The following is a 26631-nucleotide window of genomic DNA, read 5'->3' as shown; positions in this document are numbered from 1 at the left end:
CGTTTGTGTCTCCAAAATTTGTGCCTAAACTTGATAGACCGTTAGCTAAGTTAAGTCGTCCGGTAGAAGTCGAAATAGCGGACGGCAAGACGGTGCTAGTGGTTGATGTGTGTAAGAACTGTGATGTCGTTTTTGGTGCCGAAAACTTTAAAATTGATCTCATCCCTATGACTTTGGGCGACTTTGATATCGTTGTTGGTATGGATTGGCCAGATCGAAATAGAGCCGATATTGCATGCCATGAAAAGTTTATCCGCGTGAAGACCCCAAGTGGGGGAGAGCTAGTTATTCACGGCGATAAGCGAAGAAGACTTGTGCCGATATGTTCTTTCGCACGGGCACGTCGTTTTCTTGTTAGTGGTGGCGTGGCTTTTCTTGCCCATGTTGTTGATACTCGTGATGACCCACCACCTATTCGTGAAATTCCGGTGGTTAGTGAATTCGAAGACGTTTTTCCGGATGAGTTACCGGGTGTTCCGGCGGAAAGACAAGTTGAATTTCGCATTGAGTTGGTTCCGGAAGCTACTCCCATTGCTAAAACTCCTTATCGTTTAGCACCGACGGAAATGCAAGAGTTGTTAAATCAAACCCAAGAGTTGCTTGAGAAGGGTTTTATTCGATCGAGTGCTTCGCCGTGGGGCGCTCCGGTTTTATTCGTGAAAAAGAAGGATGGTAGTATGCGGATGTGCATCGATTACCGGGAGTTGAATAAAGTGACGATCAAGAATCGTTATCCGTTGCCTCGGATTGATGATTTGTTTGACCAACTCCAAGGTGCGACGTATTTCTCTAAGATCGACCTACGGTCCGGCTATCACCAAATGCGGGTCCGTGAGGAAGATATCGAGAAAACGGCTTTTCGAACGCGTTATGGGCATTTTGAGTTCGTAGTTATGCCTTTTGGTCTTACGAATGCACCGGCGGCATTCATGGATCTTATGAACCGAGTGTGCCAACCTATGTTGGACAAGTCGGTGATTGTGTTCATTGACGACATACTAGTCTACTCGAAGAGTATGAACGAACATGAACGTCATTTGCGTGAAGTATTGAAGACGTTACGAAAGGAGAAGTTGTATGCTAAGTTCTCCAAATGTGAATTTTGGCTAAGGGAGGTTCAATTCCTTGGTCACATTGTGAACAAAGACGGTATCCAAGTAGATCCGGGGAAGATAGAGACGGTGAAAAGTTGGAGACAACCGACTACGCCTACGGAGGTCCGAAGTTTTCTCGGATTGGCCGGTTATTATCGTCGGTTTATCCAAGACTTTTCTAAGATCGCCTCTTCATTGACGAAATTGACGAGGAAGAACGTGAGGTTTGTTTGGGAGAACGAGCAAGAAATTGCTTTTCAATTGTTAAAAGAGAAGTTATGTCAAGCTCCGGTGTTGGTTTTGCCGGAAGGGGTGGAAGACATGACGGTTTATTGTGATGCCTCGTTAAATGGACTCGGGTGTGTTCTAATGCAAAGAGGTAAAGTCATCGCTTATGCCTCTCGACAATTAAAGGAACACGAGACGAGATATCCGACTCATGATCTTGAGTTGGCGGCGGTTGTGCATGCGTTAAAAATTTGGCGCCATTACTTGTATGGTGTCAAGTGTACGATTTATTCGGATCATAAGAGTTTGAAACATCTCTTTAATCAACGAGATTTGAATTATCGTCAACGTAGGTGGATGGATGTGGTAAAAGATTATGATTGTGAAATACTTTATCATCCGGGCAAGGCGAATGTGGTCGCGGATGCGTTAAGTCGAAAGAGTCATCACCCGGCGTTACGATTGGGATTGTTACGTATGATTATTACTAACGATTTTCTTGAGAAACTTGGTATGACTCAAATAGAGGCTTACGTTCACAACAAGCATGCGGAGCGAATTGTGGGACAATCGGAGTTCATTACTATGGGCTCGCGGGGTCTGTTGTCTTTTCAAGGAAGAGTGTGGGTGCCTAAGATGGGGGATTATCGACAAGTGCTACTTGATGAAGCACATAAGTCAAAGTATTCCATTCATCCGGGCGCGACGAAAATGTATCTTGATTTAAGGAAAGATTATTGGTGGCCGGGCATGAAACGTGATGTTGTGAAGTATGTTGAGCAATGCGTCACGTGTTTGCAAGTTAAAGCCGAGCACCAAAAGCCGTATGGTAAGTTACAACCGTTAGAAATCCCGAAATGGAAATGGGAGCACATTACCATGGATTTCATCACAAAGTTACCTAAAACGGCGAGAACCCAATTTGATTCGATTTGGGTTATAGTAGATCGATTGACGAAGAGTGCTTTGTTTCTTCCCATTAAGGAAGCGATATCGTCGGAGACTTTGGCTAAGTTGTTTATCAAGGAAGTCATCTCACGACACGGTGTTCCTATATCTATTATTTCGGATCGAGATACCCGTTTTACATCTCGGTTTTGGGAAAAGTTTCATGAAGATATGGGTACGCAATTGAAATTGAGCACGGCGTATCATCCTCAAACGGACGGTCAAACCGAACGTACGAATCAAACTTTGGAGGATATGTTACGGGCGTGTATTATCGATTTTGGTGGTAGTTGGGACGAGCACTTACATTTGGTGGAATTCTCGTACAATAATAGTTATCATACTAGTATTGGGATGCCACCTTATGAGATGCTTTATGGGAGTAGGTGTCGAACCCCGATTTGTTGGGGTGAAGTGGGACAAAAGGAAATCGGGAGTACCGATTTGGTTTTAGAGACGAATAGTAAGATTGATGTGATTCGAGAGCAATTGAAAAAGGCTCAAGATAGGCAAAAGTCGTATGCCAACAAACGTAGACGAACGATCGAATTTCAAGAAGGTGACATGGTGATGCTTAAGGTTTCGCCATGGAAAGGTATTATTCGATTCCGGAAACGAGGAAAGTTAGCTCCTCGGTTTATTGGACCATTTAAGGTTTTAGCTCGTGTTGGTGAAGTCGCGTATCGTTTGGAATTACCCGAAGAGCTTGCGGGGATCCATAATACATTTCATGTTTTCCATCTCCGGAAGTGTCTTGCGGATGATTCGTCTTGGGTGCCATTAGACGAGATTGAGCTAAATAATAAGTTAGAGTATATCGAGGAACCGATTGCCATACTTGATGAGAAGGTCAAAAGGTTGAGACATAAAGAGGTTAGGACTTTTAAAGTTCAATGGCGCCGTAGTAAGGGTTCCGAGTTTACTTGGGAGCCCGAAGAGTTTGTGTTGGTTTATCTCCCTTCTTGTCATGCGGCATGGATCGCGAGGACGCGCTCCGATTCAAGTGGGGGAGAGTTGTAACATCCCGTTTTTCCCGTACATATCGAAAGGTACATACTTAATCATTTGTACGTATGTAACTCGTTGTTTATGCGTAATTGTGTAGATATATATATATATATATATATATATATATATATATATATATATATATATATATATATATATATATATATATATATATATATATATATATATATATATATACTTGTTAATGTGTGCGTAAATAAGTCTTAAAGGAACTTCGGATAGTGTTAAGTCTTGTGAGACTTAGATATGAGAGTTAGACGTGTATTGAAGGCTTGAACGAATTAATGTTGTGTAAAACGATTTTTTTGTGTTTAAAATGGTTGAGCTGACCAGATCGTGCCTTAAGCCGCGCCGCGACAAATGGGTCCGCGCCGCGGCAAAGCAAGCAAACCAGGATCAGAAGTTGAGTTAAGAGTGGTGGTTTTTCCTTTGTAACGTCGCGCCGCGACATTTAGCGCCGCACCGCGGCAATTCTGCAGTTCTGATTCCGGTTTTAGCTTAAATTAAATGACTTTGAGGGACAAAATGGTAATTTGACATGTAAATCTGGTGGGAGCATTAACTCTCCACCACACATCCATTTATTTCATTTTCATTTCCATTTTCTTTCCTATTTCTCTCCCAAAACACGAAACCCACCTAGCTTGATCTTGAGATTTGAAGTTGGAGATTTGTGAATCAAACCTAGGAGCGAGATTTAAAGTTGTTCCTTGTGTCTCTAGCTACGCGTTGATAGTCTCGGTAAGTTCTAACTCTAAGTTTGAGTTTTTATTGGTTAATGACTAGGGTTTTGGGTACTAGTGATTTGTATGACCCATTTGAGGGTAAAATGGGCGAGTTTGGGTTATGTTGTTGTAATTAAACCCTAATAGCCATAATCTAGGGTTTTGGCCTTGTGATTTGAGGTTGTAAGTGTCAATTGGTGTTGTTAGCCACTAATGCACTTTAAGAATTATGAAAGAGGTGTTAATGGGCGAGTTTGACTTGATTGTGAGTTTAAGTGTTATAAAATGGGTCAAAATGTACTAGTTGACCTAATTAGTTGAAATGGGTATGGATTACCTTAAGTTTTGTGTTAATTGAAGTTAATAGACTTTAATTCACTAGTCTTAGTGATTAAGGTCGAGTCTTGGCCATTTATGGGCGGTTGTGTGTAGTCGAGTCACTTAATGCAAATTGGGTCATTAAATGCTCAAGTGGGAGTATTGTGGTAAATCCCACTAGTTGTGAAATTGAATGTGCACTTAATGATTTAAGTACATTGCGTTGAAGCTCGGAAGTGCTAAATCATCCTTGTGACAAGGTGAGTGGAATAATTATATGTGTATGTATATAATTTATTTACTTGTGGGGTGTGGGTTTAAAGTTCGTTGTTGACGATACCATACACTAGAGTATATTGTGTTGTGATGAGGGTTTAAAGTTCGTTGTTGACGATACCTCACGTATGGAATTAAAGTTCGATGTTGACGATGCCATACGACTATTGTAGTGAGTTGATGAGGGTTTAAAGTTCGATGTTGACGATACCTCATATGTGGGTTTAAAGTTCGGTGTTGACGATACCACATTAATGTAGGCGAATGGTGTTTAAGTTCGATGTTGACGATACCATTCGTTGGGCTAGTCTTGAGATCTTGAGCACTTTGGATGTTGTGAACATCATTGTTATACTTGTATTTTAGCAGGATGTGTCGTTGTGTTATATGCTATCGTTATACTAGTCTTGTTATCGTGGTGCTTAGCGTTATACATATGAAAGGTATGCTAACTATGTAACTAGTATGTATGCAGATTTGGTAAGTGTTTGCAAGTAAGTAGGTTATATATATGTATGTATAATTGTTGCACTCACTAAGCCTTGCTTACCCTCTCGTTGTTTACCATTTTATAGGTTCCGGCTTGGACAAGGGTAAGGGCATACGGTTGGATTAGTTGTCTCCCGTTTGTGTTGACAGGGGATGCTTTTGGGATAGCTTTTGAAGTGGCCGAACGTTTTGGGTAGTTTAGCCCCAAACCATGCTCGAGTGTCGTTTGGATTATAAACTATCATTTGTTGTTGGTCAAACTAGTATCACATTCGTTAATGGCCTTTGTGCCTTTTTGTAGACATTAAACTCGTAGTGTGTTTTGACGAATCGTGTGGAATGGGTTACATATTTAATTGGCGCGTAAATGTGTATTATATTTTAAAAAATATATATATATATCGTACGGAGTACGGGTTGGGTTGTTTCAGAGAGTGACAAATTCCTCTGAAGTCACACCATCCTCATGGTGTGTCCGCGCCACCATGAAAAGGGATGTTCGTTAGCGGTTCCACAATTGCACATGGGCATTGGTTTGACATTGATGCAGGTTGTGTGGTGGAAACTGATGTTATAGCTGATGAAACTTCCAGGGAAAGCCAAACAGGAAGTTGCACCATAAAGTTTCAGCTGGTTGTTCAACAACATGTGCCGAGGTGAAATGCTTGGAATGTGATATTCTAAGTGCTATACTCTTAATGGTGGAGTATGATAATTCTTATTAAGAGTTATGATTGTCTGTGATGACAATGATTGTCGGTTTAGACAATGTTCGGTAAAGATGCAAGTTTTGTCTCTTGGGAGATAATGTCAACGGCATGAAGATGAGGATCTTGAAGTTGTCGTCGAGGAAGCGTCTACATCGGTTATCTTTGCAATGTGGAAGCATGATTATTTTCTTCTATCCAAAAGGTGAAGATTGGTTAGTTATATTTTTGTTAGAAGGAAAAAATGGAGTTTTGTCCCACATTGGTAGAAGAGTGAAGTTGGAGGTGAACTCCTTGGCTATAAAAGGAGGCCATGGGATTACTTCCAAATTGCACCAATCAATACACTTTAAGTATTTGATTATTTCTTTCTTTCTTACCCTTGTTTGAGAGTTGTATTAGTTAAATATTTTGGAGAGTTTAGTTGGCTTAAGAGAGTCGTCTATATCATTGTAACAATTTGTGATATAATGTATTTCTCTCTTTGGGGGCCGGTGGTTTTTCTCCTGTTTTGGAGTTTCCACGTTAAATCTTGTGTTGTGTATTGTTCTTATTTCTTTACTGTTTTTCATTGGGCGTTTGTTGGGAATTAGTGAGGCCGTAATTTCCCAACAGTGTTGTCACTAAACTGTAATTGAAAACATAAATTCAACAAATCTTAGCTCATACTACGCTACCAAAACTCAATTATAAAAGCAATATCAGTAATAAAAGCACACATAGAAACTTAAAAAGAAGCTTAATTTAACCTATTACCAAAATCAGTGAAGATATGAACCGGGATCTGAAGGTTTGTCATATGATGTCTTTTCTTACTCTTAACGTATCACCAATTAAAACTGCATACAATATGATTCTAAGGCATTGACTAACATAACAACAATATGGGATGTTTGCACCGTCTATTTACACATCTTTTTAGGCTATCGTGCCACTCATATCTTACTATAGTAACCACTTTCGCATGCCTAAACAGCCCATGGGCTGATAGCCATTCTTAGCCATATAAGCTATCCCTACAAACAGGGGCGGAAGTAGTAAGGGACAAGCGGGGGTACCCGCCCCCAGTGGATTCGGAATTTTTAGTGCAAAAATTTTAGATTTTTTGATTTTGCCCCTAGTGGAATTTTTTTGGGTCCAAAAGTCATCCTATTTTGCCTCCAAAGCCTCCAAATTTTGCCCAAAAGTCTTAGTATTTTGTCCAAAAACCTCCATATATTACCCAAAAACCTCCATATTTTGCTCAAAAGTATCCATATTTTGCCCAAAAAAATTGCTACGTTTTTTATTTTTATTTTTTTACCCCCGGTGATAAAAGTTTCTGTTTCCGCCACTGCCTACAAAACTAACATCTAGGTGCACTTTGGTATTTTATGCCTTACTCTTTGGTGCTTATTCCCACACATGAATCTACAACTTCTATTTTCCAATATAAAGGAAAAACCTGATAGTAACCCACCAAAAATTATGACCTATAAGTGCATTTTTTATGTAAACAACATATGGTTATAATAACCTAACATTGTCTTGTAACCCCCTTAGATCACGAAAGGTAACAATTACGTACTACGTCTCAAAAGCACACTTATAAGCTCTAATGATCTCTTACTTTACACCAATAATGCAACCCTAAAGATTTGTACCTAATAGAGGTGTTAAAACAGTTAATTACAAAAAAGCCTATAAATCAATCACCTAATTCTCACTTTACCTACACAAAGACAACTCAAAAAGCACCATTTAAGTACAAATATAATACATAATACGTATATTTATAAATTATAATAATTAGTAACAATCACTAAGCCCTGCTATGTATCATCATAAAATCCTATAAAGAGACATACAAATCAGAAAACCACAACAATTAAAAGACCAACAATCGTATAATTAACAATCAAATTAAACAGGAAAAAATATAAAAATAAATAAAAATAAAAAGATACCTAATTTCAATTTATGATGTTAGGGAAGAAGAGCAAAAGATAGCAAAGGAGAACCCAAAATCAATTTCAGCGTTCAGAGTTTAACTTGGAGGGTTATGAAAAAATTTAACTATTTGTTTGGAAAGAAAAGGTAATTATCTTTGAAGAAGAGTAGAAGAAAGAGTGGCGCTGTTTGTGAAGATAAGTAGCAATTGTTATGGTTAACGTGTCGCTTTGCAGCTCAGGGTGTCGATCAAGCAGGTGGTGTCAATCGGTAAGGTTGATATGTGGAAAGTAGGGATGCCAAAATGACCGGTAGCCGATGAGAAATTCGAAACCTGTTACAATTAGGTCGGGTTGATCCGAGTCCGTCGGGTCATGGGTCGGTAGGGGATGGTTATAAAAAAAAAATTCGGGTTCGGGTTCGAGTATAGCTTTGAATACAAACCCGTATACCCGACACATATACCCGACCCGCATACCCGTATACCCGACCCGAGGAATTTTAATAATAATTTTTTATGTAAATTATTATTATTATTATTATTATTATATTGTTAATATATGAAAGATTTCTCTTATTTGTTTTGAAAACGATTATAATTTTATTCAATAATATAATCATGTACAACAAGTTTTCGAGATATAATATTTTATATACTTTGTGTATTTGATTGTTTTAGAAACTTCTCAATCAACTTTTTGATTGTGATATTTTATAATACTTTAAACATGAAGTAGTTAAATTATTTTTCGATATTTTGATTTGGTAACTTATTGAAAAATAAATATATAATGGCTAATCGGGTATCCCTTTTACCCGTGGGGAAACCCGAAATCCGATAGTATGTAAGTAAATGGGGACCCGACAGGTTTCGAGCCGGATATGGGGCAGAGTTTCTTATTCGGGTTCCAAACCTGACCCGATGCCATCTCTACTGGAGAGTGGAAGCCGCTGGTGTGTGTGAAGAGTAAAAATGCCCTCTTTTCATTGTTAGACTAAATTAATTGATATTTATCTAGAGTATATAAACTTAAACCATCTATACTATCTATTAAATTGCTAACATGATTATATCATCTTAAACAATTTTAACTCACTCTTAACTTTTAAAAAGGACACATGTCATTCACAAAATTTCTTATGATGTCATAATTAAATAAATAAAAATATCTTTTATGTAAAAACTAAAAAATTAATTCAAAGAATTGATAACTCCAAAGGATTACGATCCATTAAATCCATTAAATCCATTCCATCCAGTATGTATTTTGTGATATATTCCATTAAATCCGTTCTTTATAATCGATTTTCAATTTTATTGTGAATTCTTTTTTATGTTATTTATATGGGGTATGGTGTAATACATTATATTTCTAGAACTGACTTTGTATTTTGATGAATTTTGTGATAAACACAAGGATACGGAACATTAGACTTGCAACCATGTACTAGATGAGATAATTGATTTGCATGCGCATTGAGGTAATATAACATTAAAACGATTATTTTTTCTAAGGTTAAGTATTGATAGTAGTTATTTTGTTGTTTACTTGAACATGATACTGGATATTGTGACAACCCGGAAATTTCCAACCAAATTTAAACTTTAATCTTTATATGTTTCCGACACGATAAGCAATATTTGTTAAGTTAAATTTCAAGAATTTTAAACTATGTTCATACATTCATTCAACCTCGACCAAGTTCCAACGATTCACGAACCATTAAACGAATATGATTATATATGTATATGTGTATATATATTATAACTTGAAACGTAAACAAAATATTAGATTAAATACTTTATATGATTGTATCTGTTTCAAAATGTTTATTAATGGAATTAGAAGATAAGATCAAATGATTGAATTATCAGATATATTGAATTATGATTACAAGTCTCTGTTGAAAGGCCCACGTTGATTTGAGAAATCTTTTCATTTTAACAATATTTGAAAAATGGTAAAGTGATTTATAAATATGAACAAATTGTCAATCATTGAGAACTAGACAAAGGATAGTGGAAGATTGAATCTCATAAAGACTCGATTGATCTATTTAGTTTCAAACGTACAAAAACGTTTTCAGTTTAAAAAGAACTTTATTATTAAAACGTATATAACTTTTATAAATATCTAGAACCACTTTTGACAACTCATTACTTAACTAGTATGATAAAGATAACGATATTTATATTTTATTTTATTAAATATATATAACGATTTAAATTAATATTATATATATTTATACGCGTATTATACGTACATAGTTTTATACTTTTACTATACTTAAACTTTACCTTTACTTTATTTTTACTTTACTTTAACTTTAATAATTCACTTTAATAATTCATACTTTAATAATTCACTTTAATAATTCATACTTTAATAATTCACTTTAATAATTCATACTTTAATAATTCACTTTAATAATTCATACTTTAATAATTCACTTTAATAATTCAAAAATCTATTATAAATAGAATTCAATAGGTTTCATTATTTCATAGAAACTTGAAAATAGTTTTCTCTAAACTCTCTCAATCGATTTACATATATATATTTACTCCGTATTATCTCAAGATATTATTAGTATACATAAAATATTACGGCGGAGTGCTGTCCGAGTGATTTCGAAGTTGTTTTTACGAGTGGGATAGGATTAAGGAAATTATGGGTTATAGCTATGGAGGTGATTGAGTATGGTTCATGGGTATGCTCGTGAGGTCAATATAGTGTTTATCATCTCCGTTGCGTTTACGTACCTTTCCTGCAATATTGAATCTCAATATTGATATGTGAGTACTCATAATTTAATTTTTACATACTAATAGTGTATCCCTGACTAGTGCTCGAGTATATAGGATTATGCATGCTTGTACTTTTGATATTGCCATTAGATAGGTTATGTTGATTCCTGAATTAGTTACATATACGATTGAGATAAGGTATAAGATATGCATGTCGTTGGAAAGCTAGCGAAAAATAGTTGAATTTTGGTTTAAGAATCACTTGAATCCAAGTAACGGTTAGAAAGTTATGAAATAAACAAATTGCATAATTAATTTCGTAATTAAAATTGCTGATGATAATTAGTGAACTAATTTTCTGGGTTATAAAAAGTGGTTATTTGGATTCTACTCGTCGAGTAGATGAATTTTCATATAAAGCACGTCTCGTTTCGTTGAACGGTTGTCAAGTTATGGACAAAAGAAGTTTTGCAAATTTTGATGAAATGTCGAAACGGGAACTGAAATTCTCGCTGATCTGCGTTGTTTCATATATAACAAAAAATACCACTGAATTCTTTGCTGTAAGGTCTAACAAACGACTCTGGCCGTTTGTCAATTCGAGTCTCGACGATTTTTCTAAAAATCATCAAAGTTGACGGTTTGGTCACATTTTAAAATTCTAAAAAGAGCTGAAACTTTTTTATTTAAAAATGCCAGTTTTGTATCAGTTGTCATGGTCAGCCTGATATGTGTTTACTCTTGCCAAAAATCATGTTATATCTTTGTGGTAACGAGAATTTGCAGGCTTTAACCGTTTGTCAATACGAGTTTTGAGGAATTTTCTAAAAATCTCCAAAGTAGGCTACTCGGTCACTTTTGTAAATTTATTAAAGCTGAAAAATTAACTTTGAAACGCCGAAAACGCGTTGGCAACTACGAGTTGTCTAGGTTTAGTTTACTTCTGTAATATTTATGCTTAATCTTTTTGGTAATGTGTAACTTTTATCTTTGGCCGTTTATCAATCGGAGTTCCGAAAATTTTTCTAAAAATAGCTGAAGTGGCCCGTTTAGTCATGTTTGACCGAAAATCATTTTTGTATAAGTTATTATATATTTGCATGCGACCTCATTTTTACTTTGACCTTTGACTTTGAACTTTGACTTTTCCTGTTAACTTTTCAGTTAACTTTTTGTGTTGATTTTCTCTAAAAAAAAAAAACCTAAAATACTATTTTATGATTATGAAACCATTTGTGTTACGTTGTTTCACACGTCACCTTTTACTAGAATCTTAATTGAGCATGAGTAATATAACATGTTACTATACTTTAGAGTCAGACTCGAGCTATAGGATAGGATTACACTATGACCTGACCTAAATTGCTATACAAATATTGACCAACATATAAATATATATAATTAATATAGGTTCGTGAATCCGAGGCCAACCTTGCACTTGTTCAATGACGTTATATGTATTTTTACTACGAAATACAGTATGGTGAGTTTCATTTGCCTTTTTACCCTTTATATTTTTGGGACTGAGAATACATGTGCTTTTATAAATGTTTGACGAAATAGACACAAGTAATTGAAACTACATTCTATGGTTGAATTATCGAAATCGAATATGCCCCTTTTTATTAAAGTCTGGTAATCTAAGAATTAGGGAACAGACACCCTAATTGACGCGAATCCTAAAGATAGATCTATTGGGCCTAACAAACCCCATCCAAAGTACCGGATGCTTTAGTACTTCGAAATTTATATCATGTCCGAAGGAGGATCCCGGAATGATAGGGGATATTCTTATATGCATATTGTTAATGTCGGTTACCAGGTGTTCACCATATGAATGATTATTTTTGTCTCTATGCATGGGACGTATATTTATGAGAACTGGAAATGAAATTCTTGTGGTCTATTAAAATGATGGAAATAAATGATTATGATAAACTAATGAACTCACCAACCTTTTGGTTGACACTTTAAAGCATGTTTATTCTCAGGTGTTAAAGAAATCTTCCGCTGTGCATTTTCTCATTTTAAAGATATTACTTGGAGTCTTTCATAGCATATTTCGAAGAACGTTGCATTCGAGTCATTGAGTTCATCAAAGATTATTATTAAATCAATTTATAGTTGGATAGTGGATATTATGAAATGGTATGCATGCCTGTCAATTTTCGATGTAAAGAAAGATTGTCTTTTAAAAACGAATGCAATGTTTGTAAAATGTATCATATAGAGGTCAAATACCTCGCAATGTAATCAACTATTGTGAATCGTTTATAATGTATATGAACGGGTCCTTTCAGTTGGTTTCAGAGCGGTGGTCTTAGCGAACCAGGTCTGCATTAGTGTGTCTAACAGATAAGTCGATAGGATGCATTAGTGAGTCTGGACTTCGACCGTGTCTGCATGTCAATAGTTTTGCTTATCATTTTGTGTCAAAAATTAACTACTTATCATCCTCAGGAAATTACCTGCTTATCATTTTTAGTCTAAGACACGTCTTGCTGCATTGATTGCATTAATAGTGTATAGACAAAAATTCATATCTTAGCGTATCTGCTAAATCATATCTTATCGTATCTATTACTGTAAACGTTGCCTGACATATCCCGTAAATTCCTCCGTAATTTACGAAATCTTTTGTTCTATATATATGGATATTCTATGTAATTAGAATACCATCCGATAATCGAAAATCATTTCATATCGAAAAAAAAAATCCTTATTCAATCGTACGAAATGGAATTCATCATTAATTCAAGTTCCTCGGATTTCGAAATGGAATCCCACTCCAGCTCCGAAAGCAGTGTGACCGGAATAGATCAACCAATCAGTCATCACCTATTCTGGATGAATTGGGGATGGGTTCGTAGCCTCCTCAATCATTGGAGACAAGAAGAAGGTGATCCCTTCCATCCACCACATTGCCCTCTTGACGAAGAACCTGAAGCACTTACCGACGAACCTGTCCGAAACACCATTTTCTCGCTCATTTCCAGAGTATCTCGTCACGATTATATATTACATCAAATTTTAGATTTTATTTATCAGCTCGTCCGAACCGACAATCACTCCGGTGTAATAGAAGAAGTCAACGAGCTTCGCGCTCGGGTAGTGGCTTTGGAGAATATGGTGCAGAGATTACAAACACCAGCAGCAGCATCAGCAGCATAACCAGTAACACCATCATCAACGCCAATAGTACCATTACCACCCCAACCACAACCACGTCGTAAACCTCAACTTTACACTCTGTCCCACGAGCACCAATGTCATACGCCCTGTAGATACCAAGGAATACCAACAACAATAACCGAAGAAGTATTAATTCATAACTTCATTGGAGAAACATTCCGCGCAGATTATGTAATCTCTAAAGTCTTAGAGATTATCTAATCTAGCCCTAACCATAAATCAGTTAAGCGAACCAAAATGATAGAAGGAAGAGTAGAAACCCTGACAAAAATAGTGTGTGATTAACAAGCTAAACTTGTTTTACCAACAGCATCAACAGTACCGTCAGCGTCACCAGCATCATCAGTACAGTCAACATCAGAATCAACAACACCTATAACATCACAAACTCCGTCAGCTCAAGAATCACTATGGACATCATTACGAATCAATAACCCGTATATTGTATCAACGAGTTATGAAGAATTAACTCATTCCCTTTGAAGAAATTATATGTATATTTTATATATTTTGAAATAAAAATAAATCTTTCCGTGCTAAGCTATTGTGTGTGAATCTTAACTACTCGGTTAATTCATATTACAAATATGCAATAATGTACGTCCTTCGGTCGCAACTTAACCAGCGTTAACTACAATCTCTGTCGCAATTCAACAAATTCCAATTCATAATAAATCAAATATATATTTGATTTTACATTTTCATCATCGATGTACCCGAAACTTTTCAGATAACATCATTCGTACTTTGCGAAATTCACAAGAATTCCACGAACCGAACATCATACATCAACAAATAACGAAGTATTGATTCATAATTTCAATGTCATTAAAGAAATACTGCGTAAAAGTTATGTACTTTTTAAAGCCTTTAGGGATTATTCAATTCTAGTTTCAACCGTAAATCAAATGAGTTTAATTTAACATTAACTCATTAAATCTATGTTACATCTGAAGAAAATATACTTATATATATTTTCATAAAGACTGTAATAAAATTCTTTTGTACAAAATATTAATTGTGAAATTTTTTTTAACGGGTAGGTAATACCCGAGAGATATATAAATTCACAATTAATATATTACATTCTTCGAATCTGATTCAGCAAATCATCCATTATACTCCCTACTTTCACAACAATATACATTCTTTTATAGAAATCAAAACAACCATACTCATTCAAAATTTAATTACATATTCTGATTTTGAAATCTCAAAATTCTACTTGAGATATGACCAAAATCATCACTCTTAGATCCTTACATCTTTCACAAGCTATATTTTGACTTCAAAACTGTGTAAGAACATCAAATGTATGTTAACGATTACAATCTGTGTTCAAACCCTTCGAAAATTTCTGAAGACACTTCGAATCATGAGCAATCGAGATGATAATCCAACCACATGTTACCCACAGTTATGTACCTGAAAAACTCTTGAAACCAAAGTAAAAGTTTAAACAACGTATCTGCGTCAGATTCTTTAGCATTTATTAGCAAAAATAACTTTGCGACTCCTATTCAAAGTAGCCAGTTTTGTCACAGCTCCAACAAGTCAACTTCGACTTTTCAGTCAGACTAACCTTATTATAACCTTGAGATATACACCATCGTTACCAGGGAGCCTTTTACATTCCACCACATTATTAACAGATGTATCAACAACTTCATTACCCTTTGACTTTAGCCTCTCCAAAAAGTCATTATAATTATTCATTGAAATCCCATCATTTACTCATTCGCATCTTGTAATGAGAATTTCCATACGAATCATTGGGAATTAGCAATCAGTATTTTGAAATCTCGCAGCATGTCTAAGCCAACAGTTATATGCGTATATATAACGTCTATCTTCTGGACTTAATTTGAATGTGAAGATTCTGAAAAACACTTCGAACTACGAATTGGTTCTCCGAAAATGGAAAAATACTGATGAAGCAGCAAAAAAACTATAAACGACCTTAACAGTAAAAGTTTGATGATAATGAATAGGTGTGCTGGCAAAGCGCAGAAAAAGAGAAGTCTTAGAACTGGAAAACGGATTGAGCAAAGTAGGAAGGAGGCTGTGGACAAATTACAAAGACTAAAACTGACTTCAAAGGATCCAAATAATTCAGTATCTGCTGAAGTCATTAACGAATACCTTGCTCCTGACTCTAAACCCCTGCGGACAATATTCTTCATCATCCTCTGATATTAGAAATTCTAAAATATCATCATATCTTTCATTATAAATATCCTCCATATTTCTAAAGATATTTTCTTAATTTTTCTTATTTGAAATCATTTACCTCTTCGCGCTATCTGTATTACATCATAAAAGAAACTATTTTAGTTTCTAAATTCTGAAACATTCAAGTTTAAAATAGGAATATTTTGAAGTAGTGTTGGGAACTGAAGCATGAATTAGTATAATATAATGACACTTGATCAATGTGATTATATTACAGTAAGTCATACTGAGTTTCTAAATGGAACGTGATGATTCACAGATCATAACATCATCATATGCCATGTTATACGACTCTTGTATTCTATTTAACCTCTAAAATATCAAGAAAATATTTCTTGATGATTCGGCCTTTTCCAAGGTATTTTAGTAATTTGACAAGTCAAGATCGTGCCATCACAATTTCCTTCCTAGAACATTAACAATGTTCATTTCGAAATTCGTATCTGTGAATTCTGGACCATTACAAGCGGTGCTTAATCGCAAGAAGAAGAAACGAAAGGACAAAACTCCGAAATAGAATTTGGGGTATAAATTGCAGCAAATAAAAGAGAGCATTAACTGTGAATGATAATGATTATAGAAGACAGAAGCAGAGACTTTGAAATATAAGGGAACATATAAAGCCCAACGACAAACCAGAAATTATAAACCATATATATCGATGCATATAGCAATATAAAGACACGGGAGAACTAGGAACACTATAAACCCAAGAGTATAGTAGAAGTAAATAGATTCTTCCGGCGGTAGATGAAAAAAAGAAGATTGACCGATATGAAAGTTAGAAGTATATCGAGAATCAGAACTGGATGGAGCATATTGATGAATACTTTAAAATATGAGTTGAGGGGGAAAGAATAGAAGGTGATGAAACGTGACTAGGAACTTAGAAATCAACAGATTTAACTCACACAATGGCAGAATAAGTGAATCAAACCCTCTAGTGAATAGGTTAAGTTTTTTTTTGATTAATTTAGTCAAACCACAACTAAATCAAGTGTGATTAGATCAACACCTAGAGCTATTATTCACCACCTGGGTGATTTGGACTGAGAGAGAATCGAAGGAGCTCACTAGATCTGAGTGTGTGTAACAAATGAGAGGCTTAACCTAAAATGAAGAACATAAGACTTTATATACCCCTGCTGTTGACACACCCATACGATTCATTCATCACACGTACGAGTTGGCTTCATCAACCGTACGGGTGATCACTCACTCGTGTCTTATCATTTAGGTTGTAATTGTGACTTAGCTCAGCATCAACCATGCGTATGAGCCTGTCAGCCGTACTAGTGAGGCTTCACTCGTACGTCTGACTAAGTCTAACATAGTCAAACATCTAAATCCCGTTCTTGCAGTTCCTGTAACCACATACAAACACGGATAGGATAATAACGAGCAATCATGGTGGCCTGTAAACTGTTGTACCTGCAATGGACGTGGGTAGATGTCTAGGGACTTGCATAAAATGCATCAACAGATGGTGTGAGTTGTAAGGAAATGAAGGAGGTGAATTTATAAGAAAATCTCCGACAGAACAATTAAAATGGACGATCGCATTTAAAGCGGATCCTAATTCCCTTGATTACCGGAGAGTCAAATCTTATTAAGAAGATTTTCTTCAAATCCCTTAAAATCTGGGAATCAATCATATCTACGTCAAATGATAAGATGAATCTACACTTACTCATTTTACTCTTCTATGTTAGCTTCATTCGTACTCTTCATATAAATGGATTGTTTATCCAAATTATTCGCTGATGATAAAACTCTAATTTTCAGCCCGTATGCATCATGAAAACATACTTATTATCATTCACGACCTTTCCACTCAAATTTCGGGACGAAATTTCTTTAACGGGTAGGTACTGTGACAACCCGGAAATTTCCAACCAAATTTAAACTTTAATCTTTATATGTTTCCGACACGATAAGCAATATTTGTTAAGTTAAATTTCAAGAATTTTAAACTATGTTCATACATTCATTCAACCTCGACCAAGTTCCAACGATTCACGAACCATTAAACGAATATGATTATATATGTATATGTGTATATATATTATAACTTGAAACGTAAACAAAATATTAGATTAAATACTTTATATGATTGTATCTGTTTCAAAATGTTTATCAATGGAATTAGAAGATAAGATCAAATGATTGAATTATCAGATATATTGAATTATGATTACAAGTCTCTGTTGAAAGGCCCACGTTGATTTGAGAAATCTTTTCATTTTAACAATATTCGAAAAATGGTAAAGTGATTTATAAATATGAACAAATTGTCAATCATTGAGAACTAGACAAAGGATAGTGGAAGATTGAATCTCATAAAGACTCGATTGATCTATTTAGTTTCAAACGTACAAAAACGTTTTCAGTTTAAAAAGAACTTTATTATTAAAACGTATATAACTTTTATAAATATCTAGAACCACTTTTGACAACTCATTACTTAACTAGTATGATAAAGATAACGATATTTATATTTTATTTTATTAAATATATATAACGATTTAAATTAATATTATATATATTTATACGCGTATTATACGTACATAGTTTTATACTTTTACTATACTTAAACTTTACCTTTACTTTATTTTTACTTTACTTTAACTTTAATAATTCACTTTAATAATTCATACTTTAATAATTCACTTTAATAATTCATACTTTAATAATTCACTTTAATAATTCATACTTTAATAATTCACTTTAATAATTCATACTTTAATAATTCACTTTAATAATTCAAAAATCTATTATAAATAGAATTCAATAGGTTTCATTATTTCATAGAAACTTGAAAATAGTTTTCTCTAAACTCTCTCAATCGATTTACATATATATATTTACTCCGTATTATCTCAAGATATTATTAGTATACATAAAATATTACGACGGAGTGCTGTCCGAGTGATTTCGAAGTTGTTTTTACGAGTGGGATAGGATTAAGGAAATTATGGGTTATAGCTATGGAGGTGATTGAGTATGGTTCATGGGTATGCTCGTGAGGTCAATATAGTGTTTATCATCTCCGTTGCGTTTACGTACCTTTCCTGCAATATTGAATCTCAATATTGATGTGTGAGTACTCATAATTTAATTTTTACATACTAATAGTGTATCCCTGACTAGTGCTCGAGTATATAGGATTATGCATGCTTGTACTTTTGATATTGCCATTAGATAGGTTATGTTGATTCCTGAATTAGTTACATATACGATTGAGATAAGGTATAAGATATGCATGTCGTTGGAAAGCTAGCGAAAAATAGTTGAATTTTGGTTTAAGAATCACTTGAATCCAAGTAACGGTTAGAAAGTTATGAAATAAACAAATTGCATAATTAATTTCGTAATTAAAATTGCTGATGATAATTAGTGAACTAATTTTCTGGGTTATAAAAAGTGGTTATTTGGATTCTACTCGTCGAGTAGATGAATTTTCATATAAAGCACGTCTCGTTTCGTTGAACGGTTGTCAAGTTATGGACAAAAGAAGTTTTGCAAATTTTGATGAAATGTCGAAACGGGAACTGAAATTCTCGCTGATCTGCGTTGTTTCATATATAACAAAAAATACCACTGAATTCTTTGCTGTAAGGTCTAACAAACGACTCTGGCCGTTTGTCAATTCGAGTCTCGACGATTTTTCTAAAAATCATCAAAGTTGACGGTTTGGTCACATTTTAAAATTCTAAAAAGAGCTGAAACTTTTTTATTTAAAAATGCCAGTTTTGTATCAGTTGTCATGGTCAGCCTGATATGTGTTTACTCTTGCCAAAAATCATGTTATATCTTTGTGGTAACGAGAATTTGCAGGCTTTAACCGTTTGTCAATACGAGTTTTGAGGAATTTTCTAAAAATCTCCAAAGTAGGCTACTCGGTCACTTTTGTAAATTTATTAAAGCTGAAAAATTAACTTTGAAACGCCGAAAACGCGTTGGCAACTACGAGTTGTCTAGGTTTAGTTTACTTCTGAAATATTTATGCTTAATCTTTTTGGTAATGTGTAACTTTTATCTTTGGCCGTTTATCAATCGGAGTTCCGATAATTTTTCTAAAAATAGCTGAAGTGGCCCGTTTAGTCATGTTTGACCGAAAATCATTTTTGTATAAGTTATTATATATTTGCATGCGACCAAATTTTTACTTTGACCTTTGACTTTGAACTTTGACTTTTCCTGTTAACTTTTCAGTTAACTTTTTGTGTTGATTTTCTCTAAAAAAAAAAAAAACCTAAAATACTAATTTATGATTATGAAACCATTTGTGTTACGTTGTTTCACACGTCACCTTTTACTAGAATCTTAATTGAGCATGAGTAATATAACATGTTACTATACTGTAGAGTCAGACTCGAGCTATAGGATAGGATTACACTATGACCTGACCTAAATTGCTATACAAATATTGACCAACATATAAATATATATAATTAATATAGGTTCGTGAATCCGAGGCCAACCTTGCACTTGTTCAATGACGTTATATGTATTTTTACTACGAAATACAGTATGGTGAGTTTCATTTGCCTTTTTACCCTTTATATTTTTGGGACTGAGAATACATGTGCTTTTATAAATGTTTGACGAAATAGACACAAGTAATTGAAACTACATTCTATGGTTGAATTATCGAAATCGAATATGCCCCTTTTTATTAAAGTCTGGTAATCTAAGAATTAGGGAACAGACACCCTAATTGACGCGAATCCTAAAGATAGATCTATTGGGCCTAACAAACCCCATCCAAAGTACCGGATGCTTTAGTACTTCGAAATTTATATCATGTCCGAAGGAGGATCCCGGAATGATAGGGGATATTCTTATATGCATATTGTTAATGTCGGTTACCAGGTGTTCACCATATGAATGATTATTTTTGTTTCTATGCATGGGACGTATATTTATGAGAACTGGAAATGAAATTCATGTGGTCTATTAAAATGATGGAAATAAATGATTATGATAAACTAATGAACTCACCAACCTTTTGGTTGACACTTTAAAGCATGTTTATTCTCAGGTGTTAAAGAAATCTTCCGCTGTGCATTTGCTCATTTTAAAGATATTACTTGGAGTCTTTCATAGCATATTTCGAAGAACGTTGCATTCGAGTCATTGAGTTCATCAAAGATTATTATTAAATCAATTTATAGTTGGATAGTGGATATTATGAAATGGTATGCATGCCTGTCAATTTTCGATGTAAAGAAAGATTGTCTTTTAAAAACGAATGCAATGTTTGTAAAATGTATCATATAGAGGTCAAATACCTCGCAATGTAATCAACTATTGTGAATCGTTTATAATGTATATGAACGGGTCCTTTCAGATATGATAACTGTATACATTGAGGTGAAGCTATGGTTTATGTATAATTTGTTACTAATGCGAATAACAACTAGAGATATCGATAAGGTTTCTAAGCATTATTATCCTGGGCATCTCAACTCGGGTCTAATCATTAATTTGATACATTGATGTCGATGAAGGGATGATGATGTTCAAAGGGTACCAAATTGTAGAATTGTCTGAAAGTAGTTCATTCTTAGATTTAACATACATTTTTGTTGTAAGTGAAAATATTTTTGATTTTATTAGTACTTTAGTACTCAAGATTTGTGTATATTTGTAAAAATATCGTCAGTCTAAAAGATGTACACATTTTTCTTAAAAATATATAGGGGTATGGTGTTATCGTTGATTACTTGAATGATGATATGCTAAAGGGAAGTTGTTTAATTGCTCCTTGATTCGACTTCTAACTAATATTTAGTGATTCTATATTTTGTGTATGAGTGTCTCATTTATTTGTAAAACGGTCAAAGTGGTTAAGTTGTGAGCATGTTAACCATGTTTTGTTTGTTTATTCTTTATTTTATTTTATTTTTTGGCAAAAAGAACACATGTGTTGATATTGAAATTCAAGACTAGCCAACAAAGTGGTGGCTTAGTCCATTACAAAGAAGCCTACTGTTAGTCCATATTAAAGATGGATAAAGGCTAGAGCAAAATACACCATGTAACTTACAAGCAACAAACATACAAATGCCAAAACAAAAACACTAAGCTAGAAAGTAAAGAAACTAGCTAATAAAGAGTTACAATAATGCCCATGGATTAGACTCCCAAATGTAGAATTGATGTGAGTAACAAAACCTCGCATTCGTTGCCCATTCAAATGACTTGATCTTGATTTGTTTTGCTATAACGGACCAACATGTAAAATCATTATTAAAGAGAGCATTATTTCTTGCAAGCCAAATGAGCCAAATTGTAACCGGACCGATTAAACGACATAATTTACCGGCTTTAATGCCCATGCCGGAACCCCAAGAATAGGAAAAGGACGCGAGAGAAGAAGGCATAACCCAAGTAATGTTCCACCATCGAAAAACTTCCGCCCAAATTAACGTGGCCCAAGGACAATGCAAAAGTAAATGATTTACCGATTCAAGCGTATTAAAACACCAAAAACAAGAAGCATTTTGGCCATCTTGCAATATATCTCTTTGAAGAAGAACTTTCTTTACCGGAATGCAGCCTTGAATCGATAGCCAATGAAAAATAAGGACTTTAGAAGGGATAGGATTATACCAAATTAAGTTTGCCCATTCCGGAATGGAATCGGCATTATCATTGACTAGTAATCGAACACCATCCGAAACCGAATAACAACCGTCCAAAGCCGGAACCCAAAACATGACGTCGTCTTTGTCTTCAATCAAAACAACGTTTCGCAACTCATCCATCATAAGATCAAACTCGGATGAGTCAAATGATTGAAGAGGAAAGTCTACGTAAATAAACCAACCGTTATTATATGTCGAGTCATGAAATTGAAAAAAGCATACTGTTTCATTTTGGTAATGGCTAAATCGAAACAGAGAAGGGTATTTGAGGTATAAAGGCATGGAACATAACCAAGAATCTAGCCAAAATAACGTTTTTGACCCATTGCCAACCTTCCACTTCCATGTTCCGTTACCCAAGATAGGCTCCATACAATTGTCATCTTTTAAAGAGACGATGTCATTCCATAAAGGTGACAAATTTTGAATATTAACATTAGCAGTTTCGAACATTAATTTGCCTCTAAAAGATGGACCGAAAGAATTAAGAACGATTGATTTCCAAAGAACATTCTTATTTTCGTTCAACCTAGCCCACCATTTCGCTAGCATAGCCAGATTTTTTTAGCCTAAGAGGAATCACCCCGAGACCTCCTAACTCTTTTGGTTTGCACACTTGAGACCACTTAATTAAACAGAGTTTTCGTTTGAAACAATCGCCGCCCCACAAGAAATTTCTTCTCATGCCTTCTAACTTTTTTATCACATTAAGAGGAGCTTTGTAAATGGCCATGTAATGGAGGGGAAGGCTCGAAAGGACGGCGTTAACTAGCACAAGTCTACCGCCAAAAGATAAACATCGACCTTTCCATTTGTTTGTTTATTCTTGCTCGCCATGTTTTAGAAAGTGTTAGTACCTATTTTGTTATAATTATTGGATGGTCATCAAACAGTAATTGTGAACATAATTTTTCAAAAAGTACACACTAGAGTCAATTTGATTCACTAGATAGTATGTTAACATGTTACTACTAAACATTTTATGATAATATATAACAAAATTATTCTACTTATGTCTTTTACATGTTTTTTTTAACTTACCCGTAAATTTACGGGTCTTTTAACTATTAAACTATAAAGGGCTAAATGGAGAGAAATCAGCCGATGCTAACACGTGGCGTTCAATAAGCCTGCTACAGTAAAATGGATGTCTTTATACTCCCTCCGTCTCAGATTAATTGTCTTAGACAAAAAAACACACAGTTTAAGAAATGTCATTATCACACTGTACTTTTTATATACTTTTTTCTTACTTTACTGTTTTACCATCAACTAATTAATTAGAAATCTCTGTCACCTTTGTAATTTAATTAATTCATTAGGGACAATATTGTAAACATCATCAAATTTACTTTCCATATTTGAAAGTGGACAATTAATTTGAGACGTCCCAAAAAGGAATATTGGACAATTAATTCGGGACGGATGGAGTATATATATATATATATATATATATATATATATATATATATATATATATATATATATATATACCAGTTTTATGAACCCGTCCGTTGGACGGAAGTTCTAAACATATGATTTCGTAACTGTTAAATATATATAACAAAAGCAAAAGTACATATTATGGTGATGTTCGTTGTAATTTTATGAGCCCATCCGTTAGAAAGAAGTTTCAAGAATATGATTTCGCAACTGTTGAACATATAGCAAAATCAGAATTACATATCATGGTGAAGTTTTTTGCAATTTTATGAGGTGGTCCGCAGTTCTAAGAATACAATAGCAATTGTTGAATATATAACAAAAATTAGAATTACATATTATGGTGAAGTTCGTTACGGTTTAAGATTTTAAAAGTATTATAGTGCCCTTGTTATAAATGACTACACAACTCTTGAGGAAATTCAATTATTTTTAGCTCATATGGTGATACGTTTATGAGCCCATATTAAAAAACATATCAGCAAATTCAATAATTGCTATAACGTATATTATTATTATAATAATAAAATATATGATGATAGAAATAATATATTAAGTAATCTATAATTCAATTTATGTATTTAAATAATCCACTATTAGTATTGTAACCGATTTATCATTCATGTTACACTAATAATCCAATTGTTATTTAATCGATCTGTGCAAGTGTGATGTCTACGTTTTATATTAATATATTAAATTTATTATTATCTTAAACTAATTAAGATTTAAAATTACATACCTAAATTAAGGGAGTTATATTAAGAAATTATTATTTTTTAAATCAATTTAATTGAGAAATTGACACGTGTATAATATTAGTTCAGATTAATTGAAAAATTGACACGTAGGATTATTATCCCGCGCTTTATAATATTATTATATATATAATATATAATATATATAATATAATATAATATATATATATATATATATATATATATATATATATATATATATATCTACATATTTCAATTAATCAAGTCTTAACAAATTTGATTGCTTAACATGTTTGAAACATTTAATCATGTAAATATCAATCTCAATTAATATATATAAACATGGAAAAGTTCGGGTCACTACAATCAATGGCAAAGGAGCTTTGGGTTAAACTAGAGCAGTTGTACCAAGGCAAGGGCATCTCAAATCGGTTGTGTCTTAAAGAACAATTTAATACTCTGCGAATGGATGGGGGTTCAAAGATTTCAGATCATCTAAGTATTCTTAACGGTATTGTTTCAGAACTGGAGGCTATTGGAGTTAAAACGGATGATGAAGATAAAGCTTTGAGGTTAATATTATCTTTATCATCGTCTTATGAACACATGAAACCTATTTTGATGTATGGGAAGAAAACTCTGAAGTTTGAAGACGTTACTAGCAAGCTCCTATCCGAGGAGAAAAGACTGGAAGATAACGGGGTCTCGTCATCAGGAGATACGATAGTGTTGTGTTCGGATAGGCGAAAGAGAAACTCTGGGAAGAATCTGGTATGCTGGAGGTGAGGAAAGACTGGGCATGTAAGGGTTAATTGTCCAGGTGGAGCTAATCCGGCAAATGGCTCCAAAGACGCTAACATTGTCTCCGTTGTTACGGAGAGTGTAACATCCCGTTTTTCCCGTACATATCGAAAGGTACATACTTAATCATTTGTACGTATGTAACTCGTTGTTTATGCGTAATTGTGTAGATATATATATATATATATATATATATATATATATATATATATATATATATATATATATATATATGGACAGGATCAATGGGGAAATAACCAATCGAGGGAAAGCGGGGGGAAGCAAAAAAAAAAAATTTCATTTTTTTTTTTTGAATTTTTTTTCAGGCATCAAGATCACACGAAAATATGAACATTTAAAACAGACACTTCGTGATGAATGTTATTATTTAGGAGGGAAAACGATCGACAAAAATAACACTCAAGATAATATTGATCGTGAAAAATGTTAACGTTTTGTTTTCATGTTTTGTGAAGTAAAATTTAGTCCAATTTAGAGTTTAGGGTTTAGGGTTTAGGGTTTGGTGTTTTGGGTTTAGTCCCTAAACCCAAAATCAAAACCCCAAACCCAAAACCCTAAACCCTAAACTCTAAACCGTTCGTGTTAAAAACTCAATCTAAATCCTAAATCTAAACCCAAAATCTAAACCCTAATATCTAAACCCTATAAACCCTAATATCTAAACCCTAATATTTAAAACCTCAACATACGCTCGGAAAACACGATAATTGTTATATATTACTTCTTCGAGCGTTTTTCTGCCAAAATAAAAACATTTATCACAAAGTGTCTTTATTATATGTTCATATTTTCATCCGATCTATAATGCTCGTGAACAAAGTTTTTTCAAAAAACGAAAAAAAAAAAATTGCTTCCCCCCGATAGGTTACTTCCCCCTTGATCCTACCACTATATATATATATATATATATATATATATATATATATATATATATATATATATATATATATATATATATATATATATATATATATATATACTAGTGAAATGACTCGTGGAACCACGAGTTTGTTTAAAAGAAACAGTTTAATGATATGTTTTAGGTATTAAGTGAACGTAAATGCTAAAGTTATTTAGT

The 26631-nt window shown here is 33.9% G+C and overlaps 1 protein-coding gene across 1 annotated transcript; it reads right to left on the bottom strand.

Moving 5' to 3' along the window:
- Positions 1-22038: 22038 nt before the first annotated feature.
- On the bottom strand, positions 22039-23121 carry LOC139894616 (uncharacterized). The gene has a single exon (XM_071878018.1). It carries the CDS (start codon positions 23119-23121, stop codon positions 22039-22041), a length of 1083 nt encoding a protein of 360 aa, XP_071734119.1.
- Between the last annotated feature and the right edge of the window lie 3510 nt (positions 23122-26631).

This window comes from Rutidosis leptorrhynchoides, chromosome 1, assembly GCF_046630445.1.
Source record: "Rutidosis leptorrhynchoides isolate AG116_Rl617_1_P2 chromosome 1, CSIRO_AGI_Rlap_v1, whole genome shotgun sequence".
NCBI classification, from domain to species: Eukaryota; Viridiplantae; Streptophyta; class Magnoliopsida; order Asterales; family Asteraceae; genus Rutidosis; species Rutidosis leptorrhynchoides.
The sequence above is the reverse complement of the archived record's forward strand: the minus strand, read 5'-3'. Positions and strand labels throughout refer to the sequence as shown.

Bases quoted from the DNA above. Each gene is read 5' to 3' on its own strand.
- LOC139894616 (XM_071878018.1), bottom strand. From the start codon at position 23,121: ATGCTAGCGAAATGGTGGGCTAGGTTGAACGAAAATAAGAATGTTCTT.